The 25,028-nt window shown below is 37.3% G+C and overlaps 1 protein-coding gene across 1 annotated transcript in view; it reads left to right on the plus strand.

Annotated features, from left to right (window-relative positions):
- Window positions 1-25,028, plus strand: part of LOC122801223 (IgGFc-binding protein-like) — a 691,109-nt gene that overhangs the window by 366,947 nt on the left and 299,134 nt on the right. The window contains exons 38-40 of the mRNA XM_044070776.1: window positions 9,776-10,059; window positions 10,205-10,482; window positions 16,713-17,311. Coding sequence (XP_043926711.1) covers window positions 9,776-10,059; window positions 10,205-10,482; window positions 16,713-17,311 — 1,161 coding nt within the window. The remainder of the gene's footprint in view (window positions 1-9,775; window positions 10,060-10,204; window positions 10,483-16,712; window positions 17,312-25,028) is intronic.

Consider the following 25,028-nt stretch of genomic DNA (forward strand, 5'->3'; position numbering starts at 1 on the left):
GATGGAAGGGGAGAGGATTCCACATATATTGGAGATGGAAGGGGAGAGGATTCCACAATCTTTGTTGGAGATAATGCACGAGTTAGACAGACAGAGATCTCTTGATCTAGGGTTCCTGTTAGTAAGCCTTTTGTAATTCTGAATACAAAAACTGTGATGATAATGACTCTAAGAATACTGAAACAAATAGCATACTAGGGGAAGGTTGCAGCATCTTGAAGAATTTCCCCTACTGGAGGTACAGTAACATCAGAATTTGTATATATGATTGGCAGAGGTATGAGTGTGCACACCTCACAAGTGGCTGTAGGTACTTCCGGGGTGGAAAATCACAGCTTGTAATAATGGTATAATGCTGTAGGAACAAGACACAAAAAAATTCACTAGCTAGAGGAAGTGATAGTATTTAATTGTTCAGTTTCTGAACCTTCAATTTTGTGTTGTGTATTTGTTATAACAGCTCTTCTACATCCCCATTTTAATTCTCTGCTATGATTACAAAATGATGGCATTCATTTGGCCACTTACATTTCTTTCCTTTTACGTTTTTAGTTTCCTTGATAAGTCTTCTTGGAAGGCTATTGATATTGACCCTCAACACTGAACAATGTGGACAAACATTTGTTTCTTGTTTAATCCTCAACACAAATTATACTCTTCCCTTATTCCCTGTCCCTTTAATGTGTGTTGATTAAATTGGTCTGGAGGAGAATTTACATATGGCTAAATGATCTATAAAGATGCCTGGTCTACAGAAGGCTCAGAGTGTTTCATTTGAAGGCTTAATACCTTGCAGCCCAATTAAGATTCAGTCCTTATTTGGCTGTCTTACAAGTTGCAGACTCATTTGTGATATCCTCACGCAATTCTTTTCACAGCATATGAAAATTAAAAAACACAAAAAATGCAGTTTTGCAAAATACAAATCTCCCAATAACCCCCAATACCTCAACTTTTTATATTTATCAAGGTCACTCCATCATGAGGAAAGGGGGATTCTCAGTACACAGCTAATTCAATGTTTTGGGAAAAAGCCTGGCAGTTGCACAGTGATGATTGCATATAGCAGTGTATTTTTCCAAGAACTGGCTCCTGCTTTATTCACTACATTATTAACCCTCTGCATTTAACAGTCTGGTTCCAAGAGTCAGATATTCCTTTGGATGTCAGGCAATCTTTCAAGGACATTTCAACAAGTTTTGTGAGAAAAAATATTGAATTCCTTCTCTCCTTCCTGGAAATTTTAGTAAATCTGAGGCGAATGCAGTGACATTCAGGGTCCTGAATCGGGTGGACTGTCATTCCTTTCTTCAGATGTGGACCAATTTTTCCATTTTCAACTATAGGACCATATTTCAGTGCTGACAGTGGAACAATTGCCTGCTTTCAGACTCTGAAAAGGATGGAGTCTTTTAGATCAACATATTTTAGCTACTTACTGGCCAGTTGTTGATTTTCTTCTTATCCCAGGAAACAAGTTCTCCGTAGAAATAAGCATCCTATATCTAATTTTCCTGCAGTTCTGAAATGGAAGAAAGGAAAATGATTTCTGGGGCCTACCAGGTCCACCAGTTTTCTAATCCTTTCCAAGTAATAGGAGATCCCTTTGGCGATTCACTTACCCGATATAACCTCTTAGCTCTCTCTCTCTCTCTCTCTCTCTATATATATATATATATATATATATATATATATATATATATATATATATATATATATATATGTTTCACATCTATTTTAGCACTCATCATTATCCACCATTTGCTGTATCCCAGGTCACAGTCTCACTTTGTACAGCAATTGGAGAGAAGACAGGCATGTCTCAATATGGCACCATGTTGATCAAAGGGAAGACTTTTCCTGTTTGTGTTTTGTCAACATCACCCTCAAGTACAGTATGATGTGACATTAGAGCAATTTCTGTGGGTGTGCTACTATATGTGTGCACCCTTCGATGTGGATGATCTGCTTGTACATCACGCTTGTCTAGATTTGCCTGAGCTTGATCTACTGGCCTTCCCTTCGAGACATAGCCAGACATATTCCCTCATTTCCACAGGATAGGTGTTCAATTTTCACAAGATGAGCAAGCTTTCATATATGCTGCTCATTCCTACCCACCCATCACCAGCTTATCTACAACACATACATGTTATTGCAACCCAGTATCTCAGGTCCAGGTACATGGTCAGGACTACATGCTGGGACTCCAAGGAACTAGCATGCAGTTCTACATACCTGCCTACCTTAAGTAAACTGTGCTCAATAGCATTACGTTCTTTAAAACAAACAATTGTTCAGCATAAATAAACCAAACAAATCCCCTGGACAAAGCCTTTACTCATACTTAGTAGCAAAAAATTGGAACTCCTTACCATTAACTACCAGAACTATTTCTAACCTATCCATCTTTAAATGCTCACTAAAAGAATACTTTACAAAATCATGGACCTGCTCCTGTGCCGGTCCTGGCGGAACTTAATCACTATACTTCACTCACCAACACCCCGTTCAACCCAAATCATACCTCACAACCCTCTCCAGCCTCCTACTGCACTCCTTTCTTTTGTTTTTCCCACTCCCTTGCCATATCCACTTCATCTCTGCAGACATTTCCTCTACCACTTTCTCTTTCCATTTCCTCCCTACTCAGCTAAGCTACCTGAGGACACCCTACCTGCACTCTTCTTATATTCTCCTTCTCTCCATCCTCCTTCCTTCTACAACCATAATATGAACACCATCTCTCATACTAAGACATCATTCAATTTCCCCTCACTGTTTTTAACCATATAATCTCTAATATCTCTTTAAATACCTTATTAAAATTGTCTCAGGTCTCATTTATCACATACTAATCTATGTAACAAGTAATATGGCTATTGAGTTTTCTCTCACATTTTTCTTTCAGCTCATGTTAATATTTTTCATTACATTCTACTATGAAACATGTTCTATGTTTTTCTCATTACAACATTTTTCACTATGTCTTGTAGTATAACATGATGCTTTATAATTTAATATATTTGTACTTGATGTTACATAATGTAACATGATATTTTGTGATTTAAAATATCTGTACTTGATTTTGAAAGATTTTGACTGTGGAGCTTTTTTTCCCTGGACCTCTGCTGAAAACGGGCACTTTCTGCACCAGTTGGACCTTCCCATATATATATGTAGATAGACAGATAGATATAGATAGATATATAGAGATAGATATGGATATACATATATATATATATATATATATATATATATATATATATATATATATATATATATATATATATATATATACAGAAAAAAATATATATACACACACACACACACACACACACACACACACACACACACACACACACACACGCACACACAAAAGAAAGCACATAAATATCTGAAGCTGTGTATATGGTTTACTATCAAATGACCATAACTAAGTAAGGCGAATGGTCAATTATGCGAAACGGAAACGTTCAAATCATGAAATAGAATAACAATAATGTCGAAATAATTATAGGCAAATGTCAAATTTGATGTTTTCAAACTGAACAGCAATGAAGGGAAATATCTTCCTGAAAACAATGCAGGATTGCAAAACTTACATCGGTGGTTCTATTAATAAGAGCAGCTGCAGCTATCAGTAGTCATAGCGGCTTAATCAGTTATTCTTGCTATAAGAGCTGTTTTGCAGGAATGACAATGACTGATAGTATACATTCCTAATCCTTTGCCAGTCCATTCTTGAAAGCTACACAGTTCAATATGTGATCAGTACAATCCCTAGATATCCCTAGATTACATAGTAAACTCTCATAACACTGTCATGTAATGTACTAAACACCAGCCTAATAAACGAAAGTGCACACAAACTTCTGTTCACATATTCCTGATATTACCTAAAAAGAACAATGCTTGGCAACCAGTTCAGTAAAACCCTACAGGTGAAAGTATCCCTTTTAGCTAACAGCTTCGCAAATGCTTCTTCTCTGGGTTGCAAATGTCTACGTTTAGGTGATGCAGTTGCACACAATAACACTCTTGACAGCAAGTCTTCCACATAGTTCTGGTCTAGCTGAATGGCATGCAGGACATCCAAAATGTATAATTTCTTCCTGCCAAGCAGGCTATGGAGACGCCTATGCCATCCCTCAACAGCATTCTGTAACTGTGGAAATCCCTCTATGGAAGTATCGTGCTGATTCCAAAAAGCCATATCAAACAGTGGTGGAGTTTTCTCAGATGTACACCTTCTCATCCCATATCACCAAGGTCTCCCTAAGAGATAGGTTTCTCTGAAGAAAGCACACAGTGGCTCTGCAATGTCAGGCATATCATGTGCAATACTATTAAAAGTAGGTATCACATCGTCTGGAATCAAAAATGCAAGTGTGGGTATTTGTTTACAGAGGGAGGAGAAAGACATAGTTTTCCCAAACTCAACTGCCAAGTGTAAATTTTGGATTTGCCGTCATACAATCTGGCAGAAATGAAACCAACAACCTTTTGCAGCTGTGTCTGGAAAATGCCATGCAATTGCATTGACTGTTCCTTTTTCAAAATCAGTCAGTATCATGTTTGGTGCCAATGTTAAAGCATTTTCCTGGCGCAAACCTTGAACATTTTTCCAAAACATGTCATAAGTGATTTCTGCTTTACTGGATAGTAAGCCATACAATACCGGAATCATCTTACAATACTCAGAACCAGGAAGTGGACAATGGATACTGTAAATCTGTTTGCACTTACGTTTATGGGGAACATTCCACCCACCATTAAGTATTCTGCATTACATAACATCTTCAGATTATTCAATGTACTAATCACAGCAATATTGTTGCATACTCCCCCATACCCTCATGTTTAATTAACAAGGTACCAGCTTTGATAGGTGACATGTCTGCAGTTAGCACCTTTATGTTTGTGAATTCCTTAAAGGTGGCTGCTTTGGCTTTATTGCGTATCCTAATCACTGATTGCTTTAGGTCATTTGTATTTGGCAGTTCAGATGTAACATCAGTAGATGTACTTGCCAAAACGTCTGACACCACCTTACAGGGGTCCTCCATAGATTGCGCAGTTCTCCTCTTAATGGCTTCTCTAACTTTACAGCCTCTGGTTTTATAGAGTCAGGAGCATGGAAATGTGAAGAACTTTTCTTTAATGTTTCCCCCTCAGCACTCCCCTCTGTGATGCACCTACCCTTACACCTTTCTTTATTTTTCAGTGAACAACACCAATTTTCTGGTCATCCGAAACCTCCTCTAGGTAATGTTGATAGTCATCAATCAGCAACATTTTCCATCCTTTCTGTGTAGCAATGGTGGTGCATACCTGATTTATAGTTCCCGAACTACAAGTAGCATCCATATTTTCATGTACCTGCCAATGAAAATAAAATGACTCATAATATAACCGCCCTTGCCAGGAAAAAAGCCGTGCAAGATATATGTAGTCATGGTACATTACCGTAAGGTGAGTTCACATACCTCTAATACGTATTCCATCACTCCGCTCTCAGCAGTATTCACATTTTCAATTTTTTATTCAGTTCCTTTCCAAGTTGATAATATATCACTCCATGGGCATAACTTCCCGATAAGGGCTACGTAATGTATTGTGCGACTACAGCCTTTGTCTCTTAAACATTGCCAGTTTTGTGGTAATATATATATATATATATATATATATATATATATATATATATATATATATATATATATGTAGATAGATAGAAATCAACAAAAGCGGAATTCTTGATAGCGGCATATCAATTACTAAAATAGGCCATTGACACAACTTCTTATGTAAGATATGTGTCGAAGATCACTTTGCCTTCTTACTAGAAAAAAGAATAAAAACATGACTTCAGCTGGAATTGCTTGTTTAAACCATGGTGTATTAAGATAAAACAGGAGATGATTTCTTTGCCCTTATCAAAGCTTCATCAGATCAAGATTATGGTACATTATCTGGATGATGCATCGGAAATTCTTTTCTCTTTCTGTGGAGGGGAAACAAAGGGAATAATTTAGCCTCTGGTGATTATCTTCTGCACCCACGGATCTTACATGATGGCCTACAAGGCTAGAAGATGCATGGATAAGCACCCCCAAACTGTCTGGAGAGTGCAGCAGCCAAGCAACCCCCTTAGTGATAGGGATACAAAACCCCTAATTCTGTGGCCTGGCTCTGCCTCTTAGGTGACATCCATTAAAATTCTAGTCTTTCTGCCCTGGGGGGGCTCTGTCCACTTGATCATTTTGGCTAAGTTCCTGGGATTTGCAAACCCCCCCCCCCCGCCGTTTTGGGTATATGAAATGGTCCTTTGTGTAGTGGAGTCTTGCCATCCTGTTCACTCCTGGTGACAATTTCTTTTACCTTCATTTAGAATAGAGTTGAACCATAGAAAGGGGCATTAGTAAAAGATGTCATGAAGCCTTCTATGAAGTTGCACAGACACATCCATTCATGTTGGCAGATAGATATGGCAATGCCTGCAGCCCTAAATATATCATCAGCTGCACTGGAAAGTAGATGCATGGGTATGTTAGAGATAGACTGGAGGGTAGACAGATCGGACTCCACTGACTTGCTGATGCCTTTAGATAAGTTACTCAATAGGGACTTGGTATGATCCTTTATTAAGTCCCTCTTAAAACGTGTCATATGAGCAAGATAATTCAACTTAACTTCACTGTGAACTATAACTATGAACCTCGGAGACACTTCTCTGATCTTACCTTTAACAGCCTCCTCCATTGACAGTGGAGGAACAAGATGTTTCACTCGCGGTCATTAACACAGCTAGACACACTAATTCACACAGTATTTCTGGGAGACAGCATGTGGCTAGTTAGCATAAACTGCTCCCCCAAAATCCAAATTTGCTTTCATCATGGACATGGATATGGCCAACTACAGTGATTCTACAGATCATGCTGTCAGCAGAAGCAGTCCATGTTAGGGCTTACTTCAAGCATTGACCCCCCCCCCAAATCATGGGCAGTATTAGATATATATGCACATAATGTATACACACACACACAAACACATAGAAATATATACACACACAAACACACACACACACACACACACACACACACACACACACACACACACACACACACACACACACACACACACACACACACACACACACATATATATATATATATATATATATACACACATACACACACACACACACACACACACACACACACACACACACACACACACACGCACACACACTATTATGAGGTTAGGAATACATCTGGGTTGCATATGCCTTTATAATTTCCCAGAGGGTCCTGACGCAATTACAGCAAGAGTTTCACTGAGAAAGATGGTGGTGGCAGCAGAAGAAATGTTCTTGTTTACTATAACTTAAACTCCTTACTTTGCAAAAAATCTCTTACTGAAATTTTCTGTTTTCTATAAAAGCAGTAACCAGAAATCTGAAACAAGCCACACCATTTCAAAACATGAAGTCCAGTCATTCACAAAGCAAACTATCCAGACTATGTTCTGAACATGTGACTGAACTCATCTGTGCTTCTGAGACCCAAATGGTTGTATTGAATGAATCTTTGGGATGAGATCATACATTACATTTTTGAAGGGAAAACACAGGATTTCATTGAACTTGGACTCAGGTATTGGTTTGGATCAGGGATTAGAGGGTACACTAGTGCTATGCCATAATCAAGTTAAGCACTTAAATACTTCCACTGCAGTGGTTTGCAACATCACAATTTTTCTCAATAATTGTAAGTTACTTAAGTGGACTGTGCTTTGTAAGTGAACTGTGGACTGTTTTCTTTGTTGTTCTTATTTTCCCTCAGAGTATCTGAAAACTTTTCTCAGTTTATTTTTCTGAAACATTTTCCATTCCCTTCATATTGGTAAGTAATATACGTTTCCTTCGATTTTTGACGTAATGTTTTATAAAAAATAAAAGTTTAAGGTTTTAACAGTGATGTGCAAAGCATACATGTTCACCCTGAATGGAAGGGTGTTAATGCACAGGCCATGCCCAGGAAAAATAAAAAACAAATTTGCTGCTTCACAGCAGCATATTAAAAGCATGCAAAAAAGCAAACAACTGCCATTGTTTACATTCACTAACTAGTTTTACTGTTTATTAAGCATAAAATAAAAAAAAAAAGAAAGAAAAACAGTAAAAATGTGTGTTCACATGGGCATGCCTGTGAAAAAGAGAGAGTGTGAGAAAGAGAGAGAGAGAGAGAGAGACAGTGACAGCACTGACTGCATTGAGAAGTCTATCAGAAGGCAATTCTTATGAAACTCTAATCTCTGGTATTACTGACTGACTTTAATGCTGTCCATCAGCATGCATTACTTAAACAGTAAGAAGTGAGAAACTCAAATGTTTGGTATTATTGATTGATAGTAATCACGTCCACCACCATACATTGTATAAACAAGAATTAGTGTGAAACTTTAATGTCCAGCATTACTGACTGACATTAATCCTTAGTGATATACCACCAAATCAAATATATTCTGAGGCACAAGGCAAAACAATAAAGCAAAATCAGGGATGGGGGATGGGATACCACACCTTGCATTCTGTGATGTATTCTTATTCATTTGATCACGAGACATTAGAGGTATATTTAGTCAGTCAGGGGGCTGTAACTCCTGTGCATGTGTCTGTGTGAGTAGGGGTGAGAATTGTCATTGCTTCTCAATGTGTGTATATGTGTGTGTGTTTCTTGTGATTCTGTCTGACTTTGCTTTTGAATATGTGGTGTGTGTGTGTGTGCGCGTGTGTGCGTGTGTGTGTGTGTGTGTGTGTGTGTGTGTGTGTGTGTGTGCGTGTGTGCGTGCGTGTGTGCATACACACGCATGCTTGTGCGGGTGTGTGTGTAGATATTAAATACTTATATAATTAATATTTTGAATATCAAATACTTCCTCCAACAACAATTTACATATTTAATGGCTAGTTTGAACCATTAGGCTGAAGATCTGTTTTATATCAAAAATATAAAACAGCATATAGTAAAAAAAAATAGCAAACAATTTAGCTGCTAGCCCATTCTCTAAGTTTGATAATGCCCTTCAGAATAGGCAGCATCAAGGAAAAATACCCTTCCTGGGTTGGTAAGTCCCTTCATCAGTGGTGTCGGAAATCATGACACCACTAAGAAGGTGTTACTTCTCTGATAATGCTACTTTGTCAGTCTTTTTGCTTGCATATTTAATGATACTGATAGGAGAGAAAAATAATTCAAAGCTGTCCAGCTGCTAATAGCTAATGTTGAGTAGACTTGAAATATTAGAGCTATACTGAGATGTTAAAATTACATAGAAGACTGCTGTGTTTTTGGCATTTACTTCCTGTAACGTGATCTCATAAATAAATTCTACAGGTCAGAATCAATGAGGGTAAAATACCTCGTGTTACATAGCTGACAATGAACTCCTTGAAATTCTTGTTAAAGGTTGCAGTGATTTTTACATCTAAATTTCAATTTAGAAATTTGCCTTTACCTGGATGAGTTATTAACCCATATTCCAGTCTCTGCCAGCAGAAGTAACAAATTATTTCCTCTGGAAATTAAATTTGATTATTTGTTTATTTATTCTTTCATTCCATTCTTTTATTTTAGCTATTCAAATAAATGTTGTCTAACATTTTACAAACAATAGCATAAATTACATAAATATACTGTATAGTCACAGATAAGAATACATAAACTGGACTTTAAATGCAAGTTATTGTGGAAAATATTTTTGTTTTTAGGTCAATGGACAAGTTCAGCTCTTCCCACTGACACTGAGTCCAGGAGTTAACATCATTATTAGTGGGCAATATGTGATGCTTACTTCAGATTTTGGACTGAGAGTGAAATATGATGGAAACCACAGAGCTGAGATTACCCTACCCAGTAAGTTTGAAGGTCACGTGTGTGGTATATGTGGAAACTACAATGGAAACAAGGCAGATGACTTCCTGAATCCAGATGGAGGGATGGAAAAGGATTCAAACAGCTTGGGCAACAGCTGGCAGGTCTACAATGACACAAGGTAAAAGTTCACTTTACTGTTGCTGAATTTAGTACAGAGTGCATTTGCATTGTATTTATATAAAGTACTACTTCCCACTGCCCTTTGGGCTGTGTGGTTGTCAATTACAATTTTAATATAAAATTATTTTGCTTGTTTTTGGCAGTTGTACACCAGGCCATGATTATAACCCTAACTGCACTGAAGCTGAGAAACAAAAGATTGAGAGCAACAGTTACTGTGGAATTATTACAGATACAAATGGGCCCTTCAAACAGTGTCACTCTGTCATTGACCCAAAGGATTACTTCGACGACTGTGCCTATGACCTGTGTGAACTTAACATGGACAGTGGTGCCCTCTGTAGCAACCTTCAGGCATATGCTGATGCTTGTCAATCAAAAGGGGTCATAATCCATCCATGGAGGAACCAAACCTTCTGCCGTACGTATCTCATATTGTTTGTATTTCTTCTGAACGTTCATACTTTGGTTATAAGTTAGACATAATTTTTTATGCTAATCTGTCCTACCTCCTGCCTCTCACTCTCACTTATCTGTAAATGTTCTCTTAGCTCATGTCCAGGCATGAAGCTGCAAACTACGACACATAAAATATTTAGGGAAATAAAGGCAGATTGCATCAGCAACCATTGTGCGCCACCACATTTTTCCTGCAACACAGATGACTCAAAATATTCAAGAGCAAAGTATAAAGAATTCTGCATATGCTTGACAGTAAAAAAGTCAGACAAACAACAAGCATGCCTTATGGAACTACTATATATATTTTTAACACTTGTCACCCAGTACAGCCACAAAGGAGCTGTAAGTGAGACAATATTGTCTGCCGTTATATACTGACTTTCCTGAGAAATCATTTTAGAAGAACAGGTATTATTATATCAAGCTCATTTTGCTATTGAGTCCAAACCCTCTAGAAGTGAGTGCCACTAAGAAGATTGTTGTACGTGAAGTGTACTGTAAGTCACAGTAGCAGCCAGTCCTGGTGAAGGCCTGGAGTAGAAGAAGCAAATCTTAAGGAGCAACTGCATTCCTTATTGGAGGTCTCACCAGAAAGTTACCCTTTAACATGCTTTAGATAATCTCAGGTAAGTGACTAGCATATGGTCATGACCCACGTGGAAATTTGAAACATCTGTCAGCTGAGTTTTCTTAATAGAGTAGCTGACCCCAGGCTGAACAAAAGACCAGTTAGAAAATCTAAAATTATATCCAATGGAGCAGAAAAGGGATCCAGACCCTTAGAAGTTGCTCAAATAGCATTTTTTTCTACTTACTACCATAAACCTTTCTAGTAGAGAGCTTGTGAGAAAAGGAAAGGAAATGCACAACTCTCTTAGAAAGCCTGGGATCTCTGGAAACCTGAGGGATTTCAGATTTGGGTGCATTAGAACATTCTCTGGTGACTGTCCATGGGGGCTGATCAGAGAAAAAAAGCTGCTGTATTTAGTGATGAAGGGGGGTGAAAAGAGATTGCAGCATGGCTGGCCCCAGTGGCTCAAAATGTGTGCTGCCACTGATGGATTGCGGGACTATTCATGAGGCATAAGAATGCCCCTGCTCAGATTGTCCAGTAGAATGTTGGATTTCTCTGGAGATATGAGTTGATATCAGAAAAAACATTGCAAGGACATCATCTATTGACACACCTCATAGTCTCTCGACATAGAGGATAAGACTGGATTCCTCCTTGCTTATGTACCAAATCACCATGCTGTCAGTCTGAATAGTAGTCATGCATTTGGGGAGGCAGTCCTGAAAGGCAAGCAATATCTCCAAAATATTGAGATGAATATGGACCTCTGACTAGGTCCAGATATCTTGAGCTATCTTCCTTTCAAAATGCCCCCCATTCCAGCAGGTAAGTGTCAGTGGTCAACGTGGCCTTGCGCTGAGGAAAAACAAAAAGATGACCTACAGAAACCTGATCCAACATCAGCCACCAAGAGCTGTGAAGATGGCAAGCACCAGTAAAATGAACAAGAAAATTCATAGGGTGAGTTCTAAGTGACCACTGGATTGATAAAATACACTAAAGAACCCTCATGAAAAACTTAGCTAGAGGGACAAGAGAGACTGCCGTGGCCATGAGACTGAGAAGATGAAAGGCAAAGAAAGCTGGTGGCCTCTGAAGTAACAAAACTAGATTGACTTGAAGTCATAGGGATAATAATATAGAGAGGGGTAGCCTGGCAATTTGATTGGTGGTGTCCAGATGACATCCTGTAAACTCTAGAGTATGGACAGATTCTATACTGGACTTTTTGAAATTAGCTGTAATGCCCAAGGACAGGCACAGCTGGAGCAAGAAGTCTCTTGTCTGATGCAACTATGCCCTTATTAAGTCACTGTAAGGAGACAGTCATTCAGGCAGGGACAACCACTATTCCCTGCAACCTGTGCAAGGCTGCCATAACTATTTTGCACTTGTTGAATACCTGGGGAGTTGTGCTAAGGAAAAACAGCAGTGCTCAGAACTGGTAGTGATGGTCTCCCATCCTGAAGTGCAGAAACCTCTTGGAATACCTTGCTACCTTTATGTGAAAGCGCCCATCTTTGCAGTCTACCTCAGTATAGGTGGAATGGACTGCAGCGTCACCATCCGGAACTTGGTCTGTTTTATGAAAATGTTTAATTTGTTGAGGTCTAAAATGAGCCTGAGATCCTTATTTTTCTTTGTCACTAAAAAGAGTCTTAATCCCTGAATCCTCTCTGGTCTGGTGGGATCGTTTGGATGACTCATTTCATGAGCAGCTTTCAGATGTCTGCTGTTGCTTCCCTTCATTGAATGGGTGGCATGTTTGGAAGGGACTTTTGTCTCAAAATGGGGTAAACTGAAAGGGAATGGTGTAGCATCTGGAAATGACTGTCAAGATTCAGGCATCTGACATGGTGGCCTTTCAAGCTTGGGGATGGAGAGCCAAGCATCACTTGACTGTCTCCAGTGTGCAGCAGTCAGGCAAATTTTCAGCACCACTAAAAGGACTTATTAAAAAAAGGTCCTCTGATGCCCTGATGCTGCAGATCATCCCTTGCCCTAGAACAGTTTCCATGAAATTCGACTGACTCAAGGGTACCTTCACCAGAACTCTCCTGTGAAAACCGTTGTCATTTGGATTTGTGGAAGAACAGCTTTTCCCGTCTGCTTTCTTGAGAAGTTCTTCTGAGTAGTGGAAAGACACACTCCCATGGCAGACAAAGTCTTGCTCTCTTGCTCACTCCTAGTCAGTATACCTTTAACCTTGGGCAAATAAAGCACCAGTCAAAAGGGGCATTAAGAAAGGACACCTTAAACCAGTCCACAAAATTACAGCTGTACACCCAGGCTACCTAAGACAAGGATGGGTCTACAGAAAAGGTTTTGAGAAAGGACAACCCCTCCAGGGAAGGGGCTTAGGTAGTCCAATTTCTTGTCTCATAAATTCCAGGAAACCACAAAAGAAGGCATTCTCCTTGGTGGTTTTGAAGACTCTTCCTCTTCATAAATGTTAGAATCTTTGGACTGGGATTCCTAATGGGAATCCAAGTATTTCCTCTTACACTCTTCTGGTGTCCTTCCTTGCAGATAGAAACTGTTGGGGACAAGAAAGCAGTAGGAGAGCCCTATCCCAGGGCTACCCAAAGCCTGTGGATGTAGGCAGGTCCTGGACAAGATTATGAGACATACAGATACTAGAAGGACAAGAAGACCTGGACATATCTGACACCATATTTGATCACCTAGTCTCTGACTGAGAAAATCCTCTCCATATTCTTGCATGCCGAAGCTGAGGCTGGACAACTGTGAAGAGACCCCTTCAGTCTGCAGACCTGCCATCAGCCCAAATGAGTCTACCACTGAGACCAGAGCTAAGCTCAAGGATGCATGCACCCAAAAGCAGCTATGATAACATCAGAGTTGATCCCACCCCTAGTCCACAGACTTGATTTTATGGCTACTGGATGCAGATAGTTCTGATGTTATCACAGTTGAATACATTAAAGTGGAGTTCATTGCTTAAGCCAGTAAAGTTATTGGCACAGATGCAAGGGCAACACAGGTGAGCATCAGATCCAGGGTCACTGCTGCAGATTGTTGGACCAGTTAATTAGCCACTAGAGAAGGTGCCGGAAAGGCAACTGTCTCCATCTTAGGAGGTAAGGGAGAGTGAATGATCCAAGTGAACATCTGAGCTTTCAAAAAGGTTCTCAGTAACATTTGTGTTGTATTTGCTTACCACTGTAGTGCACCCATCTCAATGGACCATTTGCAGACACAGCCTTGGTGAATAGGTTCACATGGTAAATGAACAAAATATATTTACAGATATAAAACATATACAAATTTACAGATGCAAAAATATGCTACACCATTTAGTTCAAGAAGCAGTTTAGAAAGTCAAAATAAGGATGGAAAAATGGAATCATGCTTAACAAAGTTTTTTGGATAAGATGTAGTCATAATGACTGTGATTGTTTATGCTACAAGGAAAGCAGCATGTCATTATATAATGAGGTAGAGGTAAGGGAGAATAGTTGCAGGAAAGGATACCAAGGGGAGAGGACAGAGAACTGGAGACAGAGGCATGTAGAGGGAACAAGAGTAGAAAGGAGAGAACTGTGAGAGATGCAAAGAGAAGAAGGAGGTAGGATGAATAAACAGCAATAAGTGAGGGGAGCACAAGATGAGATAAGGATGAAATGGGGATATAAGGGTATAAGAGACCTGCATGTTCATGTTCCAGTCAGATTTCTTGATATTCCTAGTGGACCTTGAAGACCTAGCAGAAGAGAACATTGAAGACAGCTTACTGGGCTGGAGTAGAGAAATTCATACCTCAAGGATACTAAAGGGAGAACACCAGATCTGATTAGGGGAGGGAGCTGGACTGATAGCCACAATGGCAAAGTAGAGCTGACCTGACTCCAGGGCCACAGAAATGGGTTTAGAATATCCCAAAGTGGAGACCTAACTGGCTCTGACACTGAAGCTTATAAAGCTGTGATCAGTACAGATGTGGTACTGGAATCAGATTCATAAGTTGAACTGAGAGGGTGACTATTTTGGGACCTTTGGCCCCAGTTCATCCATAATAAGAGTTTCATGGCCTACTTTTCTCTTCCCTTACTCTTTTTCTTTGTCCTTCTCTCTTTTTTTCCCTGTGGTTTCTTGGAAGGTGAAGATGGAGGGGCACAACTACAGATGTAACTGAGAGCATTCCTTTCAAGATTAGTTTGGCCCTGCAGTTGACCAAAGCAATAGTCACAAAGGGCACATATGCAGCATGTAAAAAAAGTCTGACTTAGTCCATCCTGTCATAGGTATAATCTAACACAATCACTCAGTATTCACACTTAGCAGCAGCTACGCCAATAGTGACTACATCAACAGAGACAAACAGAACCATTGCTAGTTTAACAGGGGCCCTGAGCAGTTCCCCAAACTAGTGCCCCCTCAAATTAAACAAAAGTAAGAAGGTCATCTGAAGTGCTTCTGCACTGAGGGCTTCAGCACATCAACTGTGACCACAAATGCAATGCTGTCATTCATTTATGAAGCCAAAATATCCTTGTGCCTTCATAAACCAATGGTCCCCCACACCATCGACACCTGCTAGTTGAGCCATTAATAGCTTGCATGTAAGGCATCCCCCCTCTTTGTCCCATTCTAGTTACAGCTCTGGAACAAATGGTTATCAAGCAGTTTGGAAACACAATGAAGAAAATATAATGAGCAGTATTTAACAGACAATCCCAAATCCAAAATCAGGGGACTCTGCAAGCTCTACCGGTACCCTTTAACTGGACTCTAGAAATAACAGAAGTTATAAGAGAAGGTCATAGCAGGGTTAGGTAAGCAGTTAGTGCACTGTAGTGTACAGCAGAAGAGATGAACACTTCATTGCACTCACTACTGTTGTCTTTTTTGGTATATATTTTAATGAACATCCTTAAATAATTAGACGTTTCAGCAAAGACAGAAATATTTCAGTCCATCACTCAAATAAGCTTGTCAGCCATGCTAAGTCAAAGATGTTCAATTACATCTTCTCTCTTAATAAACCTTTTTATCATTTAATTTGTTTCTTTAACTAATAAATTCATTTTTTCAGAGTCTGAGAATGAAGAAAGACTTGAAAAGTCTCCTCACTTAGTTTGTACTATCCTTGCCTCCTCCAAGAAGTAATTGTTACCTCCGTCGTACAGAGCATGTGTATTTCTGTAGAAAAATTTTCCTGCCTTGAGTACAACAGTTTCTTAATGTCAAGAACTGGAAATATCACCCTGGAAATTGCATTTTTTCTGAGTTTTACCACTGTTAGAATGTTAATTTATATTTACTATACTGATGTGAAAGAAGGACACTTTTCAGGAAAAAAGACATGAAGAAGTAACAAACAGATTGGTAGTGTGCTTCCTTTGAAAGTTTTTAAGTTAGTAATCTGAATTCTGTCAGTCAGGCCAAATTGCTCAAATACAGCAATAATGAAATTTGATAGGCTCTGTCTATGGTTTCTGCTGTGTTATAATCTGTAACGCTAATCATACAATGAAGGAGTGCAGCATTATATAACTTTTTGTGATATGACTATGACATTATTGCAACATTGTGTAATAACTTTTCAGGAGAACACAATGCCATGCTAATCACATAATCTTTTATCATTATAGCTTTGCCATGTAAACCAAACAGTCATTATGAACATTGTGGTCATGCCTGTCCAGCTACCTGTGCAAATCCAAATTCCCCATCATCCTGCAGTCTGCCTTGTGTCGAAGGTTGTATATGTAACAGCGGATATATGCTCTACCATGACCAATGTGTACCCAGCACTCAGTGTGGTTGTTGGCAGGATGGAAAGCATTACCCAGTGGGATCAGAGTTCTGGACTGATGACAGCTGCTCAACCAAGTGTCGCTGCCCTTCTGCAGGTAGTAAGCTGGAATGTTTCCCTGCCTCCTGTCCAACAGGCCATTACTGTGGCATAAAAAATGGAGTTCCTGGATGTTATCCATTCACATACGGGATATGCAGAGTCTGGGGCGATCCGCATTATAGTACATTTGACAAGGAGACTCACCACTTCATGGGTATCTGCACATACACTTGGGCCAAACTCTGTACAAATGCTACTTCACTACCGTACTTCAATGTGGAAGCTAAAAATGAGCACAGAGGAAATCCTTCAGTGTCTTACATTCAAAAGATCCATGTGGATGTCTATGGACATCGGGTTACAATGGTTAAGCGAGAAACTAGTAGAGTTTTGGTAAGTGCAGATTTGTTTACTGTGGTGCAGTTTTTTTTATACTTATAAGCAGTGAGGCAATACCTTCAGTGCAGCTTTTTATAACTACTAGTGTGCTAAAACCAGACACTTTGCTACTGATTACCTGTTCTCCTTTGTCCTAGAATTTAACTACCACAATGTAAAGTCTGAGTAAAAATATACTGATTAGCAGAAAAAAGTACAACTTTCCTATGTGTGGTCCATAAACAATTTGTCCTTCACTAACTCCCCAATCACATTTCACATTGCTCCATTTCCCTGAGTCTATATGCTGTTATTGTACTTGATTCTAGATTCTAGATGAGATATGAAGATGGTCTTTTGTAATTAACAGTATATGCTTAATTAAATTGACTGTACTTAGAAGTAGTAAAATTCCTTAAGAAATCAAATTGCCTCTGTAGTTGGAACACTGGAAATGTATTCAGTATAGCGACCTTTCCTCTACTTATTGACTTATCTCAACTAAAGGGAATCAAATTAATTCAACCAATTGTATCATGAATACCAGAAGGCACTAACATGAGATTCCACACAAAGCCAAAATATTGTATAGAGAATCTGCAAAGTCAGATGCAGACAACAGATGAGAAAAACAATACTTAAGTTGCATTTTTATACGTTATTCTTCAGTTTAATATAAGGTTTCATTTCAAGATGGGTCTATCCCAGAAATGTGAAAGTTACTACACCAGAAAATCCTTAATATTCTACAAGATACGTCTAACAACATTTGCAAAAAATAAAATTCTCCTGTCATAGAATACTTTTTTCAATGCAGTTCTTATTTTAAAACAAGAAAAAGGATCACTTCACTATAATTCATATCGGCTCATGTCTCAATTAAATATAAATCATAATGTCTTATCCATTGTGACAAGTAGAATAAAAATCTCAGTGCCCATTTTTAATGCTAGATTACCAGAAATTATTAATTTATATTAAGAAGACAATCCCAGGGAAGCATTAAAAAATAACCATCTCTCACTATGCACCTCTCTAAGTCTAGAAACTGAGAGAACATTTGGTTATATTGACCGGTCCTATGTTTAAAAGTAATAGAAAGTGTATATGCTAGTCATTTACAGTAGCACCTCAAACGAGTTATATCTTAGTTCTAAAACATGTAACAAGTGGTATATTTTATACTGAAATGATGCTTACAAAAGACAACACCCAAAGACATTCATTAATTATTTCACTTTTTATTTACTGCTAGAACGTATAGCCAATACCATTATATTATACCTCAGTATTAAAGGTTTTGAATTTAGGATAGTGTTAAAAACTAAATCCTAAAAAAGACAGATAATTGTAATAAATATATAAATTATATAGTATAAGAATTTAGAAATCTTTAAAATGGAATATGAATAAAATCAGTAATTTATTAACAGAATTAGCAGCTAAAGCCTAATATAGTCAAGTAGTATCATTATAAATGGGAAAGTCAGCAATTAATATATTTAGGAATTATTACAAAAGCAGATTTAACAGACAAGATTAAAGAAAATTATGGTGATCGCATTACCAATTTTAAAAAGTTATTTCTTGTAGAATAAAATTTACTTATGAAGATAGATTATTTCTGAGTAAGATTATTGTATTACCTAAATTATTACATATTTCTCTAACAATTTCATTGCTTCCAACAAAATGTTATATAAAGCTAAATATTATAATCTTATTTTTATCATATTAAGCCATTATAAACACAAAAAGGCAAAGGGAGAAACGGGAATAGAATTCCAGCTACTGAAATGTATATAATAGCCTCCTTCTTTCAAAGTTATAGTTTATCAGCTAGACCATTCATAAGGTGCTGTATAGAAAGATATACGTGTGTCTTTGTTTATGATATTGAGCAGAAGCATAGCTATGGTGAGGCTAAGGGGGCACAAGGTAATAGTGGGCACAACTGTGAGAAACCACTTGGTCAGTAATACAAGCACTGATGTGCTTTAACACTCCATATGTGGTATCAGATGTAGCAAGCTGATAGTTAAAATGTTGAAAGCAATAAGCTATTTTTTTTCTTCTGCTTAAAATATTAAATGGTTACAATATGGGGATAGGCAGAGGGCACCTTGGTAGATATAGCTCTGATATATAGTTTAAGATATCTATCTATCTATATATATATATGGATTCACTTCATAACATTGAAATATCAAAATACTGAAACTCAAAATACTGAAAACACATATTATGCGTAAACTCAGCTTAAACAACATAAATCATAACAATTTCTACCAAATATATGCAGGGGGGGCAAGCCCCTCTGCACCCCCATGAGCCTAGCCCCCCCACCTCCTGCTAATTAAATATATCAACTCCAAGATTGCACATAGTGTAGTTAAGTGCAATCTTGAGTAGATATATATAATTAGCAGGTGGGTGCAGGGGCCCCCTGCATATATTTGGTACAAATTGCTATGATTTATGTTGTTTGCTGAGTTTACGTATGTGTTTCAGTATTTTGAGTTTCAGTGTTTTGAGTATTCAGTATTTTGAGCTTTCAGTATTTTGGTCTTCAGTATTATGAAGTTTTGTCATTTTCAGTATTTTGAAGTTTCAGTGTTATGAAGTGAATCCATATATATATTTATATATATATATATATATATATATATATATATATATACATAGATATATATATATATATATATATATATGTGTGTGTGTGAGTGTGTGTGTGTGTGTGTGTGTGTGTGTGTGTTTATGGTTACACTTCAGAATCTCGAACTACTGAAATATCGAACTTCAGTAGCTCGAGACTGAAGTGTCAAAACTGCACTTGCATGAAAGTGCAGAATGTAGAAATGTCGAATCTGTGGTTGTGGATGTGCACAAGTGAAATGGGATTCCCTGTGTTCGTAATACGCGGTCTGGTCTGTAGATGCAGCTGGAGAATCAGGTAAGTGATGTTTTAGTAGGGGTTTTAGGTAGGGATTTTAGTGTATGTGAGTGTGTTTGGAGTTTTGAGGTGTGGGTTAGGGTAGGTAGGTAAGATTGTGAGTACGTAAGTGTTGAGAGTGGTGGTATTTGTATGCATGTGATGTGTGTTTGTACAGGGGGAGTGTAGAATATGTATTGGTGGTTTTTGTGTGTTTGTGTTTTTAGTGCGACCTTTGGAGTTAGTACACATAGTTAGTACACATAGGGGTTGCAGGGGGGCTTGTCCCCTGCTTATTTGTAGGGTCTGCATGTGTGTTTATTTTGTTGTGTTGGTTTGTAGTGTAGGGAGGAAGGTGTATGTGTGACTGTGTGTGGAGTGTGTATGTGGGCAGTCGCAATTATAAATTTCATGCTTTTGGGGTTTCGGATTTTGAAGTTTTCAGCTTTACAGTCTTGAGATATTGAATTCTGATATTTCAGTATTTTGGGATTATAAAGTGAAACTATATATATATATATATATATATATATATATATATATATGTGTGTGTGTGTGTGTGTGTGTGTGTGTGTGTGTGTGTATCTAGCTATATATTATATATGTATATATGTATCCAGCTATATATATATATATATATATATATATATATATATATATATATATATATATATACATATATATATATATATATATATATATATATATATATATATATATATATATGGATTCATGTCATAACACTGAAAGCTCAAAACACTGAAAATAAGAAAACTTCTTAATATAGAAGACCAAAACACTGAAACTTCAAAACACTGAAACTCCAAACACTAAAAACACATATCATACATATACTGAGTTTAAACAACATAAATCATAGCACCCCCCCCCCCCTCACATCCCCTGCTACTTAAATATATCAACTCCAAGATTGCACTTAGTGTAGTGAAGTGCAATCTTGGAGTTGAAATATACATTTATATATATATATATATATATATATATATAGATATAGATATATAAGTAGCAGGGGGTGTGGGTGAAAGTGCTATGATTTATGTTGTTTAAACTCAGTATATGTTTGATATGTGTTTTCAATGTTTTGAGTTTTCAAGATTTTGAAGTTTCAGTGTTTTGGTTTCAGTGTTTTGAGCTTTCAGTGTTATGAAGTTAATCTATAAATATATATATATATATATATATATATATATATATATATACAGTAGATATAAAAAGTTTACACACCCCTGTTAAAATGACAGATTTTTGTGATATAAAAAAATGAGACCACTATAAATCATTTCAAAACTTTTCCCACCTTTAATATGACCTATAACCTATATAATTCTATAGAAAAACAAACAGATCTGTTAGGGGAAAGTATATATATATATATATATATATATATATATATATATATATATATATATATATATATATATATATATATGTATATACAATAAGCTGGTTGCATAAGTGTGCACACCCTTAAACTAATACTTTGTTGAAGCACCATTTGATTTAATTAATATTCAGACTTCTTGGGTAGTAGTCTATGACACATCTTGACTTGCCAATATTTGCCCTCTCTTCCTTGCAAAAGTGCTCCAAATCTGTTAGATTGCAAGGGCATCTCTTGTGCACAGCACTCTTCAGGTCACCCCACAGATTTTCTATTGGATTTAGGTCTGGGCTCTGGCTGGACCATTCTAAAACTTTAATTTTCTTCTGGTAAAGCCATTATTTTGTTGATTTGGATGTATGCTTGGGGTCATTTTCATGCTGAATGGTGAAATTCCTCTTAATCTTCAGCTTTCTAGCAGATGCCAGGAGGTTTTGGGCCAAAGGTGACTGATATTTGGATCTGCTCATAATTCCCTCCACCTTGACTAAAGCCCCAGTTCCAGCTGAAGAAAAGCAACCCCCAAAGCATGATACTACCACCACCACCATGCTTCACTGTGGGGATGGTGTTCTTTTGGTGATGCGAAGTGTTGTTTTTGCACCAAACATACCTTTTGGAATTGTGGCCAAAAAGTTCAACCTTGGTTTCTCAGACCATAACACATTTTCCCACATGCTTTTGGGAGACTTGATGTATTGTTTTGTAAATTTTAGAATGGCCTGGATGTTTTTCTGTGTAAGAAAAGGTTTCCATCTAGCAACCCTACCCTATAACGCAGACATTTGAAGAGTAAGGGAGATTGTTGTCACATGTAGTACACAACCAGTACTTGCCAGAAAGTCCTGCATTTCCTTCAGTGTTGCTGTAGGTCTCTTGGCAGCCTCCCCGACCAGTTTTTGTCTTGTCTTTTCATCAGTTTTGGAAGGACGTCCAGTTCTTTGCAATTGTTGTCCCATATTTTCTCCACTTTTTGATGACTGTCTTCACTGTGTTCCATGGTATATCCAATGCTGTGGAAATGTTTTTGTACCCTTCTTCTGACTGATACCTTTCAACAATGAGATCCCTTTAATGCTTTGTAAGCTGTCTGTAAACCATGGCTTTTGATGTAGCAGGCAACTGAGTAAATGTCAGGAAAATCCTACTAGGACAGCTGAACTTTATTTGGGGTTAATCAGAGTCTCTTTAATTGATGGTGGGTGTGTACCCAAGAAGACTGAATGCTGTAATTAAATAAAAAGGTGCTTCAAAAAAGTATTAGCTTAATGATGTGCACACTTATGCAACTGGCTTATTGTACATTTTTTATTTTTTTGTTTTTCAATTGAATTATACAGGTCATAGGTCACTTTATAGGTGGGAAAAGTTTTGAAATTATTTATTGTGGTCTCATTTTTTTGATATCAGAAAAACCTAGCACTTTAACAGGGTGTGTAAACATTTTATATCCACTGTATGTATATATATATATATATATATATATATATATATATATATATATATATATATATATACATATACATACACACACACACACACACACACACACACATATATATATATATATATATATATATATATATATATATAACCATACTTGGGGAAAGATATAGTAGGCCTCACAGTGATATAGGTGCTTATATCTACTTCCAAGGATTAGGGTAGTGTCCTAAAGAAAATGTTATCATGGTGTGGTTGGAGAGGGATGACAATATTGAGTATTTCCCCATAATAGGAACATTTAACATTCAGTCATGAAACATGGATGGTCTAAGTTTTGAGGGGTAAATCCAGACCTTCAAGTTCCTCCCCCTCAAAGATACATGGCTACATGTCAGAGACAAATGTAGAACTCCTTCCATGACTAATTTGATGATGCATCCCTCTAGATGGCACTTTCCCCCTCTTGGCAGGTGTATGGGGTGAGCGGTATTGGAGGGCAGAGAGTTATACAGCTCATGGTTGAAGTGCTGGTGGTGGACAGGAATGGAGGGGGGAAAGCACATGGAAAAATACAATTGGTTTTCTGTGTACAACTAAATAGCTATAACAGGAAAATTGAATCAAGGAGGTTTTATATATTAGTAAAGCAATTTAACAAAAGGAAACTATCAAAGGTTATTTACTTCTAAGATATTCTGATTAGTTTAGATAAAGAACCTTGGCTGGATGGGCAACATTTGAGGAACTTTTTTATTTCAAAGATTGCGTTATAGTCCTTCAAAAAATAATAAGCCCATATTATTACTTATAATATTATTTAGATGTGGAGGACAGGAGGAAATGGAAACAGGTGATCTGCTGTGGCGACCCTTAACGGGAACAGCCAAAAGAAGATGATGATTACTTATAATATTATTTTATGCAATAGCGTTTAATGTATGAACTATGTCCAATGTTATTCCATACTTAGTGTTATGTAATTTTTTTAGATAATATGCAGTTTATATTTATTATTATCTAGTTATTGAAGCTTATCTCCATGGGCTTCCACTGAAAATGGACCTTTTCAGCCCAGCTGGACTTTCCTAGTAAACGTATATAAAACAAAATACATAAATAAATTCAGTATTACAGTACAATAACAGAAGTACATTCCATGTATAGTGGTTTATAATCTTATGGTAAAATGCAACACATTTATTCCTGATGGCTTCCCTTCACCTCATCGATTGCAAGATGGACAAGAGTCCACCTGGTTATATTTAGCACACTGACGCTGAATTCCTCACCTGTTGTTTTCTGTAAGAAATCACTGCTGTATAGTATAATTGGAGTGTTTCAATACTGTTTCACTTCTTTTCAAAGATGTTCCTTTTCTTCCTGTTGATACAGACATATAATTTGTAAATATAAACTGGAGGAACAGAAATTTTAATCCACAGGGAAATGCAGGCAGCATTGCACCTTAAAAAAGTTTATATAATTTTTTTTGGATTGAGTTTTGAACTAATTGTGATCAGTAAGTCAATTCTTCATTAATCTGTAAATTGACAGGACATATTAGAAGCATTCCTGACTCCTATTTTAATTTGTGATTTTCTTAGACTTATATGAGATCCAAAAGAAAATTATACTGAATTATGTTGCTACTGTGATCTCTTTTTTAAGAAAACTACTGTGATCTCTTCTTTGCTTTGAAACTGATTTCATATATTACTTTTCTCACAGCTTTTCTGACTCAATATAAAATGTGTAATTATTTTAAATTAACATAATGTATGCTGGGGGTGCAAAACAAAATAGAAAAATTGCAAGTAAAATGGGAACATGCATTACTAAATTCTGTCAAGATTTTCAGGTTTCAAGGTTTTGCAAAATATTTTTGCCTGACACTTTTGAAGAAGCAAATTGGTAGTTTTTGCATTGCTCTTGCATCACATTGTATAGAAACA

The sequence above is a fragment of the Protopterus annectens genome, chromosome 4.part1, assembly GCF_019279795.1.
Source record: "Protopterus annectens isolate FY-2018-M chromosome 4.part1, PAN1.0, whole genome shotgun sequence".
In the NCBI taxonomy this organism is placed as follows: domain Eukaryota; kingdom Metazoa; phylum Chordata; order Ceratodontiformes; family Protopteridae; genus Protopterus; species Protopterus annectens.